At 51.7% G+C, this 17551-nt stretch overlaps 1 protein-coding gene across 2 annotated transcripts in view; it reads left to right on the top strand.

Moving 5' to 3' along the window:
* Positions 1 to 17551, top strand: part of Cmip (c-Maf inducing protein) — a 200999-nt gene that overhangs the window by 107538 nt on the left and 75910 nt on the right. The window contains exons 1-2 of one of the 2 annotated variants that reach the window (XM_076915941.1): positions 14436 to 14504; positions 14883 to 15008. In XM_076915941.1, the coding sequence (XP_076772056.1) occupies positions 14451 to 14504; positions 14883 to 15008 (180 nt within the window). In that variant the 5' untranslated portion in view covers positions 14436 to 14450. Of the gene's footprint in view, positions 1 to 14435; positions 14505 to 14882; positions 15009 to 17551 lie in introns of those variants that run through there. The other variant, XM_034522505.2, reaches the window with a different exon arrangement.

The raw sequence follows: 17551 nt of genomic DNA on the forward strand, positions 1-17551 counted from the left end.
GACAGATGCACAAAGAAGCCATGGTCTAGCTGGTGACACCGAGTGCTAGGACCAGCACACTGACCTACAAGAGAGGGACCACGTCATCCCTTTAGGACCTACACGGTGGTGCCTGTGAAGTGGATTCTGGCACCAGCTGCAGGGCATCGTCATATAACGGTGTCCTGCTCGTTCCTGTTTCTTTGAGAAGGGCACTGTTTGCCACCTTTTGATAGAGATGGTAGGAATGCCTGCTGCTTCTGGAATGTTCTCAGACTTACCACCCGATTGATAGCTAAGATTAGCCAAGCACTTAACTCTGAGTTGGACACATGCCTGACGCTTTCCCCCCATTGTGCCTTCCCCACCATGACCGTCCCTGTTCAGGAGAGGGAAACTGAGGCAAGCCATCAGGCAGGTATCACACAGCAGCAGCCTGGGAAGCTGAGGGCTCCCTGGGAGTTCTGCCAGGCCCAGAGCATTGTGAGGGGGTGGGACCAAGTGACCGTCAGCAAGCTTTCTCAGGCTCCATGTTCCCATGCTTAACCACTATGCAGGTACAGGTTCCACACCAGGGATAGTAACAAATTTGGGGGAGAGAGACCGGGCCCCAGAGGAGCACATGGGTCTCTAGAGCGGTGATGTCAACCCCAGAGGTATGGTTCCCCCAAGACTGACTTCATCAGAGCCACAGTAAACAGGTGAAGCCCTTGGGGCTGCAGCCAGGGTCAGGTGCTCATCCCACCCCGCTCACTTGCACATGGTCCCGTGGGTGTGTTTATTAAGCCTGACATGCTGAACCAGACCACAGGCACCTCTGTCATGTACTGAGCAGGGTCTGGTCTAGGGTCAAGCTGTGTACAATTGGTCCTGTCCAGAGTGTGGGCTTCAGGTCTGAAGGGGCCGTGGGGCTGGAACAATGCTGGTCTTTCAGGGTAGGTGGGAGGAGAGGTTTCTACCGACGGCTGTTGTTCCACATATACTTAGGTAGGTTGTACAGCTGCTCAGTTGAGAAAGGACACATTTTTCACTAAGCCAATTCCCTGTGGCGCCATGCTGAGTGCCAGCATGTAGCAAGCATCTCCTCTAACCTATGGCGGTGTCACATGCTAGTATCCGCCGTCAGTGGAGACTGCTGGGAAGGCACCTGCTTTCAAGGGAAGTTGAACTGCATCTTCAGACTGATGAAATACAATAAAATGTACTGGAAGTTGCTCACGACAGTGAGTTGCTCAAGGGCACACAGCTGGAGAGAGACCCTGCCAGGAGGATTTGAATGTGTGTGTGTGCATGTGTGACTTGTCCTCAGAGCCTAGTAGTGTCTTTTAGAAGTTTGTTGGCTTTTTTTTTTTTTGCATTTTACTTAGTTTGTGTGCGTGCACGTGTGTGTGTGTGTGTGTGTGTGTGTGTGTGTGTGTGTGTGCCATATCACACATGTGGAAGTCAGAGGACACACAGCTTTTGAGGGGTCATTTTTCTTTGCAGATCCCAAGAACCGGAACTTAGGTCATGAAGTTTGGTGGCAGGTGCCTTTGCCTGCTGAGCCATCTTATCCTAGAACCACAGCCTCCTACCTCACCTGTGAGGTCTATCTGACCCCACCTGCATTGTCTTCTCTGCCTGAGGTAGTAGAGAGAGTCAGCAGGACCTGGGTGGGGAAGCAGAGATGTGGCTCCCCACAAGCTCAGTACAGCGAGTTCTGGCTCCTCCCTTCTCCTTAGACGATATCTTTCCCCATCCACGGGATGAGAGTTCAGATGAGAACTGGAGTGTGATGGTGCATGCTTGTGATCCCTGCCTCCACCTCCGGAGGCAGGAGGATCAGGAATTAAAAGTTACCCTCACCTACACAAGCCCTTCCTTGGCTACGTGAGACCTTGCCTCAAGAAACAAACAACTCTGGTTTCCACACAGGAAATGAGGGTGGTACTGCTGCTCCCATGGGAAGGTCTCTGGGTGGTGGGTGTCAGCTGTCACCAACTGTGAAGGTAGGGGTAGTAGGGGTCGGTGCCTGGCCTCTGGGTTCTGCCTTTTTAAAGTGGCTTTTGGGGATTCAGAGTCTGTATCCCTTTGATATCTATGGTAGACCCTGATGGGGAAACTGAAACACTGAAGGGTAGAACCTCCACACATCAAACTGCCCAGAGTAGAGGCTGGACCCCAGGAAATCTAGTCCTCAGTCCTTCCATTCCTGCCCGTTGCTTTTCTCCTCAGGGGCCCCTTCCATATTTGCAGCCCTAGCCATCTCCTGGTTGTAATTTCTCCCAGGGCGTTTGCTTGCAGCCAACCAGGTCCTCCCAACAAAAGCTAGGACCTAACCAGTAGAGTGAAGGCGGTGCTTGTAAGAGCCTCTAAGTCAGTCAGGCTGGAGGAGTGGGCACCCAGAAGCCTCCTCCACATTCAAAACCTGCCCGAAAAGCACCTGTTACCTGCTTCCCGGGTCACAGCTGCACCCTGGGGCCTTGTTCATGAACAGAAATCCTCCAAGGCTGCTATTTTCTAGCAAGCTTACTCCTAAACAGGGCCCAGGGCTGCAGGTAGAAGTTTCCCCGGGAGGAATCTGCCCCATGCTGGGTGGCCCCACGGGGGGGCCCCCTTCTCTTATGCTATGGTTCAAGTACCCCAGACAGTGGAGCTAGGACAGGTGTGGGATGAGTGCTTGACAGCTGGAAGGTGACCCAATGAAAACTCTGGAGCAGCATGCTTGGGACAGCAGCTCTCCACTGCTAGAGAGCTCCTGACGGTGGCAGTGGGCAGTGTGCCGCAAGCAGTCCTCCCTCCAGTGACAGCTAAGAAAGAGCCAAGGATCTGCTTAGTGGTCAGAAGGAAGAGGTGTTTGGGGCGGAACTGATTTGAAAATTTCTAACAGGCTCTGCCCCTAGGAGTGTAAGTGCTGGCTATCATAGCCTGTGACCTTGGCCATCTGATCAGGCCGTGACAGAGGGCATTGTTCCTAATGCTGTGTTCTTTTGTCTTCATATTGATGGTGGCAGCCTTGGGGAATCCTCAGACCTGTGTGACTGTCCCCTCGTCCGTCAGGTTGGGCTCTGGGCCATCCCTCCAGCTGTGGACCCTATGGAGCAAAAAGCAAGTCCTGTTCTGTTGTTCTTCCTCAGTTTAGGATTGATTAGCCACCAGTTTTGTTTTTGTGGTCCCCTGAGCAGCATCTTAGTTCTCCATCAGCATCCAGTTTGGTTTTTTAAAACTAAACCATGGGCCTAGGGGCAGGCTGGGGGAGATGACTCCATTGGTAAAGTGTTTAGTGTACAAATGTGAAGATCTGAGTTCGATCCCAGCCGAATGACCTTAATCTTGGGGACCATCGGGACCCTGGTGCTGGGGCATCAAATTCATGGGGGACATTGAGTGAGCAGCCAGCCAGCTGATATAGCAGTGAAGAGGGTTAGGGAAATGCAGAGAGACAACATGGGTGGGTGGGGGGAGATTTGGGGTTCGGCTCATGTGTTGGAAGTAGGGAGCTGTATCTTGTGTATGGATGTGTCCCCAGTGCCTGGGTCACACCAGCTGTGCCCCACAGGAAGTACTCAATAAATATTTGGCAATCTAGCCAACTGCGTACGAAGAGAGGGAAGCGAGCTCTCAAGTCAGCAAGTGGGTGACTGATGTCAAGCCAAGTGTGGGCCAGCCTTCACATAGTTAGCTACCCTTCTCCGTCATCGAGTGGGCTCTGGATAGAGTGGCCACAGAGGTTCCTGGGGATACCAGTAGAAGTAGAGTCACAGTGAGCTGATGACAGATCCACCTGATGTGATGACACACACCTCCCAGAGCCCACGTCTTTGAAATCCATTTTGTGTCACACTGTGGAGACTCCTCCTAGAGCTTCCCGTCATCTAAGACTCACAGGAAGTGTTCTTTGAGGACACATCCTAAGTCCTTGGTTCTCTTCTGTCACTCAAGAGGCACTGGCAGCTGCACGAAGGGCCTGCCGGGTCTGGACCCTACACCTGTCGTCTTCTGTGATCTTCAAAGTTCAAGTTCCAGAAGGATGGTTTTATAGGGCTCGATAAAGGAAGCTAGGAGCGGAGGGCGCTGGCTGGGTTTAAATCCCTGGTGTCCTGGAATTCTCTATGTTCATTTTGGCCTGTTGGGATCTGGGAGTTACCAACCACTGGCAAGATGTGCAGGGCAGGTCATATGAGATAGCATGTGTGACTGGCTGGGGTCTCTCTCTCTCTCTCTCTCTCTCTCTCTCTCTCTCTATATATATATATATATATATATATATATATATATATATATATATATCTTCCATTAGACTGAATAATACCAGTTACCTGACCTTGATTCCGGATGACTGGGGCTGGGTAGAAGGGTTCTGTATATGAAAAGGAAACCCATGTAACCATGCAGGGGCTGTGCACACTGCTGTGGTTCTAAATGGTACCTTCTTGTGTCCTTTTAGCCACTGGGCAGTTATCGAGTGTGTTAGGCTGTGTTTCTATGGATAGAAGGCATGCAGATATGGAGGAGGTGATGGATCTGAGTCTTGGTCACATAGCTACTCTCTCTCAAAGTGACTGGCCCTGGGTCCCCTGACCTGCCACCTTTAAAGTCCTTTTCCTTTCAAGTTGTGACCGGTCCTTCTAGGTTGCAGTGATCCCTTTATGTGGACACTGTTCTTTTCCCCATTTCACTAGTGACAAAATTCAAAGAGTCCAGAAGTCAGGGAGAACTGTCAAAGGTTGTTGAAGATCTAGGCAGTGTGCATCCACATTCTAGAACTTTTCTTAAGTCACCCTGGCTTCTCAACATACTCCATAGTTCTACATGCCTTGCCATGAGTTTTCTTGGAGATAATCCCAGGGTCTGTGCAGGAGCACCTAACAGTGTATACATGGGCTCAGTTCCCTCGGCACCCATTGTCACCCATCCTGGAAGCCCTGGCTTGAAGCCTACAGCTCGAGGAAAGACCCGCCAGGGACTTCCCATGCTTGAAACACACACGGGCTCCTGAATCCAGCTCGGCTTTGCCAAGAACTGGAAAGAAACATTGAGTTTATTTGTCTAAGAGTCTGTCCTGCTGGCCTCGGCTTCCGGAGAACCCTGCTTTGTAGACCGAAGGTCCTGTGAGACAGAAGGCCACCAGGGTCAGACAGAGGGAGGCCCTTGGGACGGGAGAAGGGACTGGTGGTGTTTGTGGGCTGTGAGAGCTGACAGCCCCCAGGGCTGCGTCCAGGTGGCAGAAGAGGAAGTACCCACACTATTTTGTTCCTTCTAGGCAACATCTCATGTAGCTAGGCTGACCTTGAACTTCTGATTCTCTTGTCTCTTCCTGAGAGCCAGATTACAGTGTACATGCACAGTGTACCATGTGCAGTTTATGTGGTTCTGAGCACACAGCCCAGGGCACCATGCATGCTAGTGGACTAGTCTACTCACCGAGCTATCTCCTCAGCCCTGTTTGTTTTTATTTCAGCCAGGAAGAGCCCACAAACCATCCTCTGGATGCCTTTCCTCTCTCAATCTGTTTCTCCCTGATGGGATTAAATCTTAAGATTCTTTGGGGTGGACACGAGGGTGGCAAGCTGCTCTCTGAGGTCAAAGGTGTCTCTTCACAGTCTTCACATCCCTGTCACCTCAAGGTTCCAGAGGTGGAGGCAGGAGGATTAGAAGTTGTTCAAGGTCTTCCTTGACTACATAGTGAGTTCAAGACAAGCCTGGGCTACTGGGCCTTTGTTTGTTTGCTTGCTTTTGTTTTTTGTTTTTCTCAAGACAGGGTTTTTCTGTGTGACCCTGGCTGTCCTGGAACTCACTCTGTAGACCAGGCTGGCCTCAAATCAGAGATCTGCTGCCCCCTCCACCCCCCCTTGAACCAAACCAGAATAAATTCTTGCTTTAAGTGGTGTGTGAAGTTCTATTTGATTTCAGCCCATGGATGGGGCAGTCTTGTCCTGTGTTGGTGGTTACCTGAACATGCATCAGAACTTACTAGCTGTCAGCTCTTTTGTTGCTGTGATAAAACACCGTGACCCAGAAAGAAAACGTGGGGAGGAAAGGGTTTATTTCTGCTTACAACTCTCAGACCACACTCTTGTCACTGAAGGAAATCAGGGCAGATACTCAAAGCAGGATCCTGGAGGCAGGAGCTGATGCCGAGGCCATGGAGGAATGCTGCTACTGGCTTGCTCCTCATGGCTTGCTCAGCCTGCTTTCTTGTACATCCCAAGACCACCTGTGATATTGCTAGGCCCTCCCCCACCAATCACTAATCAAATAAGATGCCCTGTAGACTTGTCTACAGGCCAATCTGATGGGAGACAATTCCCTCATCCCAAAGAGCTCTGTGGAAGAGCTGGCAGGAAGTGAACCAACACACAAAGACTGTCTTCCTTAGCACTCCTGGGAGAGTCCTTGTCCTTGGCGGCTCCCTTTCCTAAGAACTAAAGAGTTCCTCTTTAACCTGCCAGCCCAGCTTCCTGCCCTGTCACCTTACTCCTTTTCTCCCTCATATTTGTCACAGTTTTTGAATGTCCCACATGCTTTGCATACTTACCTGTCACCACCATTCCACAGGGAATTCTAAGGAGCAGGGCTGTGGACCTTCGCCGGACACATACACAATATGGAAACTGACGTTCCAAAAGACCAGGCTAGCCAGGCCCCAGCCAGAGAGAGGCAGGAGTAAGGTGGCAGGCTGGGTTTTTGCCTTGCAAGTGTGTGCCTGTTGCCTTTACAGTCCAAGCAGATGCAGAGGCGGGCAGACAGATCGTCAGCTGTCAGAATGTTGGCTTGTGTTGCCGCAGACATGTATGTAGGCACCAGCGACCGGCAGTTCCCGTGTTTTGAAAGCAACCGAGGCAGTCATGAACACCCGTGTTCATTGCCGTTTTACATGTGCTTCCTGTGGACAGACACAGGTTGCTAGTTCATCTGCCTTGCCTGGCACATATAGGCTCTGGGTAGACTGGTCCTGGTATGCACATGGGAAAAACACAGTGAGCAGGAAAAACCTGCTCTGGTCAAGTTCCATGTCCACAAACCCCCATCCGGCAAGCAGGAGAACAGCTTGATACAAATCACGAAAAGAGTGCATCTTTTGGAGTCATCCAAACCAGCCAGGTGCCTTCCTTCTGCTTACGTAAAATTCCATCAAGGAGCCAGAGAGATGACTCAATGGGCAGTTTTTTGGAAGACCCGGGTTCAATCCCCAGCACCCATGTAAAAAGCTAGGCATGGTGGGGAGGGAGAGACTCAGTGACTCACTGGCCAACCAGCCTTTGCCTACCTCCTAGATGACCTAGGAGAGACCCTGTCTCAGAAAGCAAAGTGAGTGGCTCCTGAAGAGGAAACTGAAGTTGTCCTGTGGCAGCCACACGTAGCCACATATGTGTACAAGCTGTCCGCCCACGTGCAAAGTAAAAAAGTCAGTTTGGCCATGATGACATGGATGACCTATAGGCTGACCCCTGCCCTGGGTCTTCCTTGTAAATTGCTATCAAGTGAGGGTAAAGCTGTGAACTTTGAGGAGAGGCCATTCATTACAAAGTGCTCTTGTCTGCTTGGTCCTCGGGCTGAGCTGAGGGGCCGTAGCACTGCTGAGCCACCAGCTCCACCACTCGGTGAACCCTGGAGTCCCCACACCCCCCAGAGCCTTACAGTCTAGGATGTCACCCGTATCCTCCCCCAGCCCTCACCCCACCCTATTTTCTGGCAGGCTGTCTTGCTGGAAGGCATTGCTCCACCCCCATCCCTTCTGTGACTTTGGGGGCCTGTGAACAGGCTACAGTCACACTGGGTGGTTCTGGCTTGCCCCTGGAGTCACAGATCGCACATCTGTGTCATCCCAGCTTCCCAGATTTTCCAAGGAGATGAAGCTAGCTCTGGGAGAAACCTCTTATCTCCTGAAGGCTCAGCCATATGACTTCATTTAAGAATGGGCCTGGGGACTTTCCCCCCAACTATGTCCTCTGGGAGATTTCTCCAGAACTCATTTCTTGTTTCCATTGAATTTAGGGTTACAGCCAAGGGCAGCGCTTAGACATTCTTAGAAAGGATGGTGCTGGAGACAGAGCCACCTCTCAGTGGGACCAAGCGATGGTGGATGCCACTGAGAGCAGCTTTATTCGTGCACCCCCAGAAACCCTTGTGCCTGTCAGTGAGTTCCTTTGCTAGCACAGTCAACTTAAAGGAGAAAGGGTCCGTGTGTTTGTGGACTTCAGTTCACGGTTGTGCAGCCATGTTGCTTTGGGCCTCGGATGAGGCAGAACCATGCGGGAGCATCTGGAGAAGCAAATCTGCTCACTTCATGGTGGCCAGGAAGCAGGGGGAGAAGGGACACACCCCCAGTGCCCTCTAACTTTCTTTTTATAGGCTCCATTGCCAGTGTGTAACAGTGTAGGGGTCCTAACAGTCCTGCTAAGGAGAAAAGATCAAGGTCAGGGTCACCCCCAAGTTCATGAAAATCCAGGCAGGCTTCTCTGTTCCTGTTCTGTTGAGAGCTCACTTTGCTGTGCACACTGTATGCCCTCGGCCCCAAACCTTCTTTGTTCTTTTTTTCCTTCAGAAGAGGACCCAGTGAGACCTACCGCAGGGTCCCTTGGAACCATGGCACCTGTAGGCAGTTTAGGTCCCATCTGCCTGGCTGTTAGCGTTCCTAGACATGCCCTTGGACTCTGGGTAGAATGGGGCTGACTTGGGGACATCTTTGAGTCACCCATCAACCGTCTCAGTGGCAAAGGCACATGCTAGGACAGATGCCAAAGTGCCAGGCCTGGGGACCAAATTCCCACCCTTCCCCATGCCTGCAGAGAAGATGGGGCTTGGGAGTGCCGGGATATGGAAATAGCCAGCCTTGGCTCTGTTACTAAACTTCTTGAGGCATTTAGCCATAAAAGGGGGCAGCTGCCGGGGCTGGCTTCTTGATTAATGAGCCCCCTGTATGCCTCCTCACTGTCCCCATGGAGCCCTGGAATGGCCCTGCCCTTCAAGCCCAGCTGCAGGTTTTTTTTCTTTTTTCTTTTTCTTTTTCTTTTTTTTTTTTTTTTTTTAAGACAGGTCCAACTGTCATGCCGCTGCTGTTACAGGCGTGCAGGGGCTCTACAGCTGTATAGCAGTGGGAAGCCAGCCCCCTGAACCTGCTGGCTTTTGCCCCATTCTGCATGGCACGTACTGCCCTGGAGTTGCTAAACTGTCCGGGTCTCTATGTTGGTGGTTGCAAGATTGGATCATGTTGGGAAGCAGGAAGCCTGTGACCTTTCATATTCATATTCATATTCTCTCTCTCTCTCTCTCTCTCTCTCTCTCTCTCTCTCTCTCTCTCTCTCCATTTCCTCAGGGTGACTACAGCTCCCTTGCTTGCTGTGACACTGTAGTGTTGTTGAATGAATGAAGTCATTGCTCAGCTGGTGCTAGAGTGGTCAGGTGGGGGGGGCACTGTGCTTAGTGAGGGTGGGATTTGGCAGAGTGGGGTGGAGTGGGTGGGGCTTTGGGCATAAGGCCTGATAGAGTGGGATCCGATGGGTGGAGATGTTTGTGATGTCAGTATCTTCCTGTCACCCCATTGGAAAGGTAGTAGGACACAGGCTTCTCACAGTAATGGGAGAATAGGAGGTCCAAGTGCCCATGAGTACGTAGAGCATGTAGATGGTCCACACAGTAAGGCGTAATTCAGCCACAAACAGAGGTGAGGCAGGGCTTCAGCTCTGAGCCTGTGTAGCAGTGTTCTGGAGAGGCAGATTCATACAGGCAGAATGTGATGGGCAGGCGATGGTGTTTTCCTGTCAGGTGTTGGCTTCTTGGCATGATGGGTGTCCCCCTGCATCTCAGAGGGCTCTTTACTAGTCCCTGGCAGAATGACCATTGACAACACAGATGCAATACTGTCCTTGACCTTCTCAGTGTTGCCTGGCCACCTGCGCTGGAAAGGGCTTCCTGCCGTGTCTTGTGCTGTCGCTCCTGGAGACCAGAGCAGAGCTTCCTTCTGCCATACCAGCATGATGGCGCCAAAGGACCCTGCTCTGTGACTCGGCTTCCCCTGAGGGATGACTCAAGTCCCACTCAGCCAGCTGCCAGAGTGACAACCAGCCCGCCGCTTACAACCCCAGGCCAGGATGAGGCTTCTGCAGCACTTAGCGGCTCCAGTCTGAAGTGGCTGATAGAGGGACTTTCCAGATAGGCTTTTCCTTTTAAGGTGTGGGAGCCCCCCATCCCACTGGAACGGGTGTCTTGAGTCAGCCTAGAGCCTCGTCCTGGGGGCTGAAGACTCATGAGTCATGTGCTCATCACCATGGAAACCAGCGATAGGCTGGGGTGGCAGAGCTGACAGGGTGGTGAAGGCTCTTGGATGAGCACCCCACTGGATGAGAAGCCCGTGAAAGCGGATGATTAATGTACACATTAACCTTGAAGGTCTTGGGGCTTGGGGAGGGGGAAAACTGGTCAGGGACCCTCCTGCCACCTGCTCTGTCTCCCATTCAGGATGCTTTTGAGCCAGGCTTATCCCAAAATTCTGGAGGGCGTTTTTCTGGAAAAACGCAGGTCCCCTTACACGATCCCGTATTAGTCCCATAGCAGAACACTGCCACAGGTCAGAGATTTGTCCCCAGGCAGTGTCCCCAATGCACAACTCACAGTGTCCCAGAATCCTGCACCCCAAGAGCCAGGACTTTGGGTGGTGCATGTCTGTGTTCTTAGCATGCAGCAATGCTGACCCAACACGGTGCTTAGTCCAGAAACTCTAGCGCCAAACCCACCTTGTTAGAATGTGGCCGGAGAGTAGCACCCAGCTGAGACAGCAGTGGGTCCCTCTTTCCTGGCCAGGGCTCCCAGGACTCCTTAATATCTCTCTAATGAGAGTAATTTGGCAACAGCAGAAAACACGCTCTAACCCTTTGTCCCAGTAATTCCATTTCTGGGAATCTGGCCTAAAGAAATAGCCCTAAATATAGTCGAGAAAAACAGGCTTCACGAGGATGTTCACTTCGGAGTTGTTTATCACTCATGCAAAGCAGAACGGCGGTTCTGTCAATGGCAGAAAGGGCAGGAGCAAGAGAAACTCGGAGTGGATGCTCATAGGTACAGCACAAGCAGAGTCTTTGATTTGGGACTCAGCATTAAAAAAAAAAAAAAAATTATGTTTAGGGCCGGAGAGATGACTCACTGGATAAAGGCAGCAAGCCTGACGTAAAGGCGGCAAGCTCGATGACCTGAGCGCTATCCGTCGGTGGAAGGAGAGAACTGACTCCTACAGGTTGATTGCCACATATAAACCGTGTGTGTGTGTGTGTGTGTGTGTGTGTGTGTGTGTGTGTGTGTGCGCGCCGTGTACACATATATGCATGTGCACAATAGATAAAGAGTAATACAAGTTATGTTTAAGATTAGTCAGCAGAGCCTGAGGGATGATTCAGTGGGTAAGAGACCATGTTTGACAAGCATAAGGACATGGGTTTGAATCCCCCAACTTTCAAGTGAAGACCAGGCATGGCAACACACACCCGTGACTCCAGTTGTCTCAGAAAAGACAGGTTGAGCCTCATACTGCAGAAGCCCAATCGGTCTAGACAAAGGCAGGCCAGCTGCAGATTTAGTGAGACCCTGACTCAAGGGGGTGAGCCACAAGTGATAACTTTATCATAGGCACCCGATGTCCTCTGGCCTCTGTATAAACCTGTGCGTGGCTCATGTACACAGCACACATACACAGATGCGGAGTTTCATGTATTAAACATTAAAATGAAAAAAATATATTGGAGTATTAATGAATGTCTCTGTGTGAGAGAGAGAGAGGGGGAGGGAAAGGGAGAGATGGGTGGAAGGAAGGATGATGGATGGATGGATGGATGGATGGATGAATGGGGAATTGAACCTAGGTTCTTGATCATGTTTGTCAAGCCGTCTTCTGCTGTGCTACATCCCTGGCCCCCTTATATTTTATAACGTGACCATCTCACCTGCCTAGACTGGCCTTGAACTTACCCTGTAGTCCTGGCAGGTCTTGAATTGGTGATCTTGCCTCAGCCCCCTGGGTTTATAGGCTTGAACCTGCAGGCTTGATTTAATTTTATCCACATGCTTAGATTCTGTCCCTCATCTTCCCACGCTGCATTTGTTAGTCAAGTGTGCAAGTGTGAGTTGTCATTTACATTCAGTGACATCCACCCATTAGTGTGCAGCCCCAGGAGAGCCGATAGGGGGTAACACCATGAGGGACAGCCGTTAGGGGTGAGCTGGTTCCAAATCACCCCAGCAAGTATGCCCTGCATTCCATGAGCCCAGTCCACCCCGTCTGACTCGGTACAGACCCAGGATGTGATAGCCGCTTATGTGATTCCACCAGGGACTTTGTGGATGCCAGGGTACCCTTGAACCTTGCGCTGTGAGCCTGATTCTAGAAAGCCCATAATCTCTTAGTTGTGCCTGAGAGCTGCGTCTCCCATTTCCCCTTGGTGGTGGGAGACTTGGTTGTCCTACTTTCTGATTCACCTCTTGTCTGCTGGTGACTCTGGCTCCTGTGTCACTATTGCTGTGGGTAGCATAGTCTCAGTGAATGTGACACATCTGTCCCCACATGTCTTCGAATTTCCTGTCCTGGTGAGGGCCCTCTGGGCCCGGAGGCATAGACGTAGCTTAACCTGCAGTGACCACAGAGGAACCTTATATGCAGAGGACAACAGAGAACATGAGACCAGAGTCCTTTGTACCATACCACTTTACCCGTCTGTTATGTTCTACACTAGTGTGCCAACGTGGCACTCAACCTTCTGTGTTACTATTGTGGTCCAGGCCCTGGTCAGTCATCTTGGTTTCCCAGTGGCCCTGTTGTGTCCCCAGATTCCATAGTAAAATCATTCATCCTGTCCCCTAAATCCTCTTCAGCTGGGTTTAGGTATTTCTTGTCCTCTATAAGTGCCTTTTGTTTTGGACACACAAACTTGTTAGGTAGCCCAGGCTAGCCTCATATGTTTATCCCTCTTGCCTCTGCCTTTTGAGTGCTGGAAGGACAGGTGAGCCTCGGGATGTCTGGCTTGGGCAGGTGTCTTGAGGAACACTTTGTCTTCACTTGGGTTTTGGAGTTTGGGGTAGAGAATGCTAGAGATAAAGTACAGTTATTCTATCGCTCTCTTCAGTATGGTCCAGATGCTGAGGTAAGTAAGCAAATTAGATCGCCTGGAATATTCTCCGCAATTCTCTGTTTATGAAATTACCGTCAGAGGAACCAGGTTCAGAGAGGTGCTGTAACTGTCTTAATGACACACAGTCAGGGATTCAAACATAGGTCTTAATGGCTCTGAAGACTGCTTTGGGCCAAGTGCTGAGTCAGACAGTGGAAAAGCGATCAATCTGGCTTTTAAAAAACAACGGGTGCTTATTTATTTATACCCAGCCTTTTCCCAGAATGCCTTGCTCACAGCTTTAGCTACAAGCTGCTTTTGGACAGCCAGGCCAGGTTATAGGATGGAGGTGACCTGCAGCAACCTCCATGTACAGGGGCGGCTTGCACAGGTGGACATTGTGCTCTGCAGGTCTTGCCGAGGAACGGTGCACGGGAGTGAAGGGCTTGCGGCCAGCCACCTCCCACCAAAACTGTCCTCCTGGCTCTGTTCTTGGTGGCTTCAGTGATGCTGATAGGATTTCCTGCAGCACCTTCCCCTTGGTGATATGGTCCCTAGACCCCAGAAGTGCTATCTGCTATCTAAGCTGAGCCTGACCTCTTCCCTCAGCTCTATCTCTCACTGAGGCCTTTGCATTAGCTCTGAGTTCATGCTGTGGCCCCGTCACCAGGCCGTTTTGATTGCCCCATTCAATACCTGCTCCTCCATGCATACTCTTTTTTTTTTTTTCTTGGATATTCTGTTTGTTGTCTCTTCACCCCACTGGACTCTTTTTTTATGCAATACCCACCATGACCCCTAGAACATGCTAGAAGCTCAGTGGATACCCGTTGAACCAGCCTACATTGGTCCTTCAGTTTACTTGAGGCTGATGACCACTCGCAACCAGGGAGGCTGAGGCAGTTTAGCCGTCAGCTCTCCCCACAACCACTCTGTGTCGGTTGGAAAAGAAGAAAAAAATGATCAGAGACCTAGGTGTCTGTGGTAAAAATACTCCCAGGGCCATGGACTTTAAATTGCACCTTCATATTGCAGCATAACATTGTGTACACATTCATTTAGTCTTATCTGTGGGAAGGTCACAAGACCCGTGGCCCTGCCACCTCCTCGCTGAAGTTATTATGAAATTCCACTCCTGGAGTTCCTGGGGCAGCGTGTGCATGAGAAGGGTCTGTGGGAGGTTGCTGTATCTCTTCACTGACTCTCCTGACCTCTGGCATTTTGGAGGTGGGGTGTTAAAGACCCTGGCAGGGCCGTGTGTTCCCCTGATGCTTCTCTGAGACAGTGGGTCTCTCTTAGAGGCAATGTGGATGGATGGCTTTCGGCTTGTCTTGCCTTCCCCCATCACTGGCCGATGCTTGCCTTTCTCACACTTTCAACACACGCTATTGAGCCATGTGGTGGTCCAGGCGCCGAAGAAAGATAGCATGTGCTCTGTGGACATTGCGGGTGAGGAAGCAGGATGGGGCAGAGGTCCTGTCAGGAGGCTGCTGTAGGGAGTGACCTCCATGGGATGGACCCCCTAGGAGCCTTTGAAGGAGGATGCTCTCAGGAGGGATGCTGAGATTCAAGCTCTGCCCTGTGCTGGGTTCTGTGGTCACCAGGGGGATGATCTCTCATTCTTGACCTGAGGGTTCCCTTACCTGTTCTTCATTTTGCACTCTAGGTATGGAATGAATTCCCTCCACAGTCGTCCCTCCCCCCGACCCCCAAACAATGGGATGCTGGCAGCCAAGAGCTGGTCCTTCCTTTGGTCCCTGGGTAGCTTCATTTCTGTGTTCACGCCGTCTGCTCACCAGCTCTTGTTTTTCTCTCTCTTCGGTACAGCCTTCTGGGTACATGGAAAACTCGGTCTCCTACAGCGCCATTGAAGACGTTCAACCGTTGTCCTGGGAGAACGCCCCGAAGTACTGTTTACAGCTCACGATCCCTGGAGGGACCGTCCTGCTGCAGGTAGGAGTAAGCATGAGCCAGCAGTTTCTCTCCTCCCATCCCTCTCCCTCTTCTTACCCGTTTCCTCTATAGACGTTAGCTCTGGTCAACTTAGAAAATCACGAAGGTCTAAGAGACTCTCGGGAGGGCTGTGCATGGATTATGTACCTGCTGCATGCTGCCTTCGTCCAGTAGCTTGCTAGTTCTCCTGGGCCTGAGAAATGAATTCTATAGTCTCTGTTTTGAAAATGGGGAAACTGAGTCCCACAGGCCAAGTTGTCAGGCCTTGGAACTTGTGAGGCTTGCCTCATTATATATCTCTTTGCTGGGCTGAAGTGAGGAGGTGTCTTGTTAATCTTTTTGGTTAGTTTTGTTTTGCTTTTTTTTTTTTTTTTTTTGCAAACAGTGGAAATACTGGCTCTGTGTGTTTGTGAGCACATGGGTTGGAAATGGGAAATGATACAAACATCGTTCGGGTCAAAGGGTGAACAGAAATTGATCGTGCTGTTAAAATTGCTGAGAAGTCCAGCTGCAAAGAACAGCTGGATCCGGGGTCAGATGGCGGATGATGTCATCAAGACTTAGTTTTTGCCCCTCCCTCCATGGGGAGTACAGTGTCAGTGTGTGATGGGAAAGGAGGAGGGTGGCCACCCTAAGGAACGACAGTCTATTCAAATAATTCTATTCAAAGTAAGAGGCCTTTCCTTCCTTCTTGAACCTCATGGAGGATCCAGGTTAGCCCTGCAGGTCCCTTGGGAGTATGCTGTATTCTGGCTTCCGGCTCACTTTTGACCATAGCAGCTGATGGCCCATCTGGTACCACCCAGAGTCAAGAGAGTTAGGCACCCTGGAAAGGGGACGTAGCAGCTAGAAGCAGCTGGCCTCAGCCGTGTGAGGAACACTGGGTGACACATCCCCGTCTTCTCTTGGAGGAGACCAAAAGCCATGCCTGCTTTTGGTGAGCCCATCTTGGACCTCAGCCACCATGCTCTGCCCTCTGTGACCTACCACCCCCCTGTCCTCATCATGCCCCTTCTGGCCAACAGAGCTCCCCAGTTCCCTCTGCTGTCTCCTTGTCTTTAGCCAGGGACTAACCGACCTCTGCCATGCCTCCCTTGGCCTCTCTGCCTCTCTTCTGTTTCCCTTGCCCCATGATTGTAGTACTGGGTCTTTGCAAGGCTGTGCAGTGCCAGGCCCTGTGGGGCTGGTTGACCCCATGAGCACCGATAGCCAAGACAGTGAGGACCCTGAGGGGCAGCAGAGCAGCCTTCTGGAATGTCTTTACTGCTCAGTTATGCAGCTTCCAGCCTACCCCTCTCTCTGGGCCATACAACCTCATCCTCATCCTCCCACCGTCAGTCTCTGGGGAGACTGAGCCATAAACACATGATTACCGAAGAAGCTGCAACTCAGACACAGACGTGTCCCAGAGGACTGGAAGGGAAGGGGGAGGGGAGGGTGACTCACCGGGCCCCGGGAGACAGCTGCGCCCCAGGGATATGCATTGGTGTGGGGGTGCAGGGGGGATGAGTAGGAGGGTGCCCTGGAGGGCACACACCTAGTATGACGGTGGGAGGGGGCTCTCTGGTAGGAGAGAGGTTGATGCTCATGACATCGTCTAGATGATATGGTCTTGTCAGCCTCCGACTATATACTGGGGGCATTGGGGAGCTCTTAAGGGACAAAGGGGACACTAGATCTGCTGAGGGGCAGAAGGCTGGACATGGTGGGAAATAGCCAGGGAGCCCTGTTTTCTCTGTTGATGCTGGTCCCCACGTACTAGCAGGAGGGCCTTTTGTTTCTGGGGCTAGAGCATCCCTCCCAGGTCAGAGGAGTTAGGCACGCGGCCAGCTATGGGCATGTCCCTTTAACCTGGCCATGGCCCTTGGCTGGTGGTGGTGATGACTCTCCCAGGCCGCAGTGGGCTGAGCAACGCGTCAGAGCTCCCCCTGCGGGCTGACAAACCAGGCTGCCCCAGCGTCCTCCACGCTTGCCGCCCCTGCTTGGTGGCTGCTCAGCCAGAGGCAGGAGCAGCAGAGGAGGCGAGAAGAAAGAAGAAGACAGGAGAGGAGGCCTCACCAGCTACCGCTGTGGTCCGGAGCCTAACTCAGAGGCAGCGCAGTCTAGGTGGGTGCAGCCTTGCCCCTGCCCACCCCTTGGGTCTCTCTCCTGTTTGTACCTCCATCAGGCCAAGGCAGGTACATTAGGTTGGCCGCCTGTCCCTGCTTCCTCCCTAGACTCTGTAATTGTGTCTGGCTCCTCTGTTCCTCCGGGTGAGGCCAGAGCTTCTGGTTAGGATCCCTGCTGGGCATTCTGGTCCTCATGTTGTGTGTCATGCTGTGTGTCATGGAAGTCGAGCCTCAGCTTTGTCTTATTTCTTGAATGACATACTGTGTTAGGACCCAGAGCCCAGGTGTCACCAAGAACATCCTCAGTGGCTAGGGACAGATCTTCTTGCCCCTGGGTGGGAAGGGACCTGGGGAACAGCCAGGTAGGCTAAAGGGTCACAGCCCAGGGGTTGTGGTCCAGTGGAAGTGCCGAGGGCCTGTTGCAGAATGACAGAG

Source organism: Arvicanthis niloticus, chromosome 18, assembly GCF_011762505.2.
Source record: "Arvicanthis niloticus isolate mArvNil1 chromosome 18, mArvNil1.pat.X, whole genome shotgun sequence".
NCBI classification, from domain to species: domain Eukaryota; kingdom Metazoa; phylum Chordata; class Mammalia; order Rodentia; family Muridae; genus Arvicanthis; species Arvicanthis niloticus.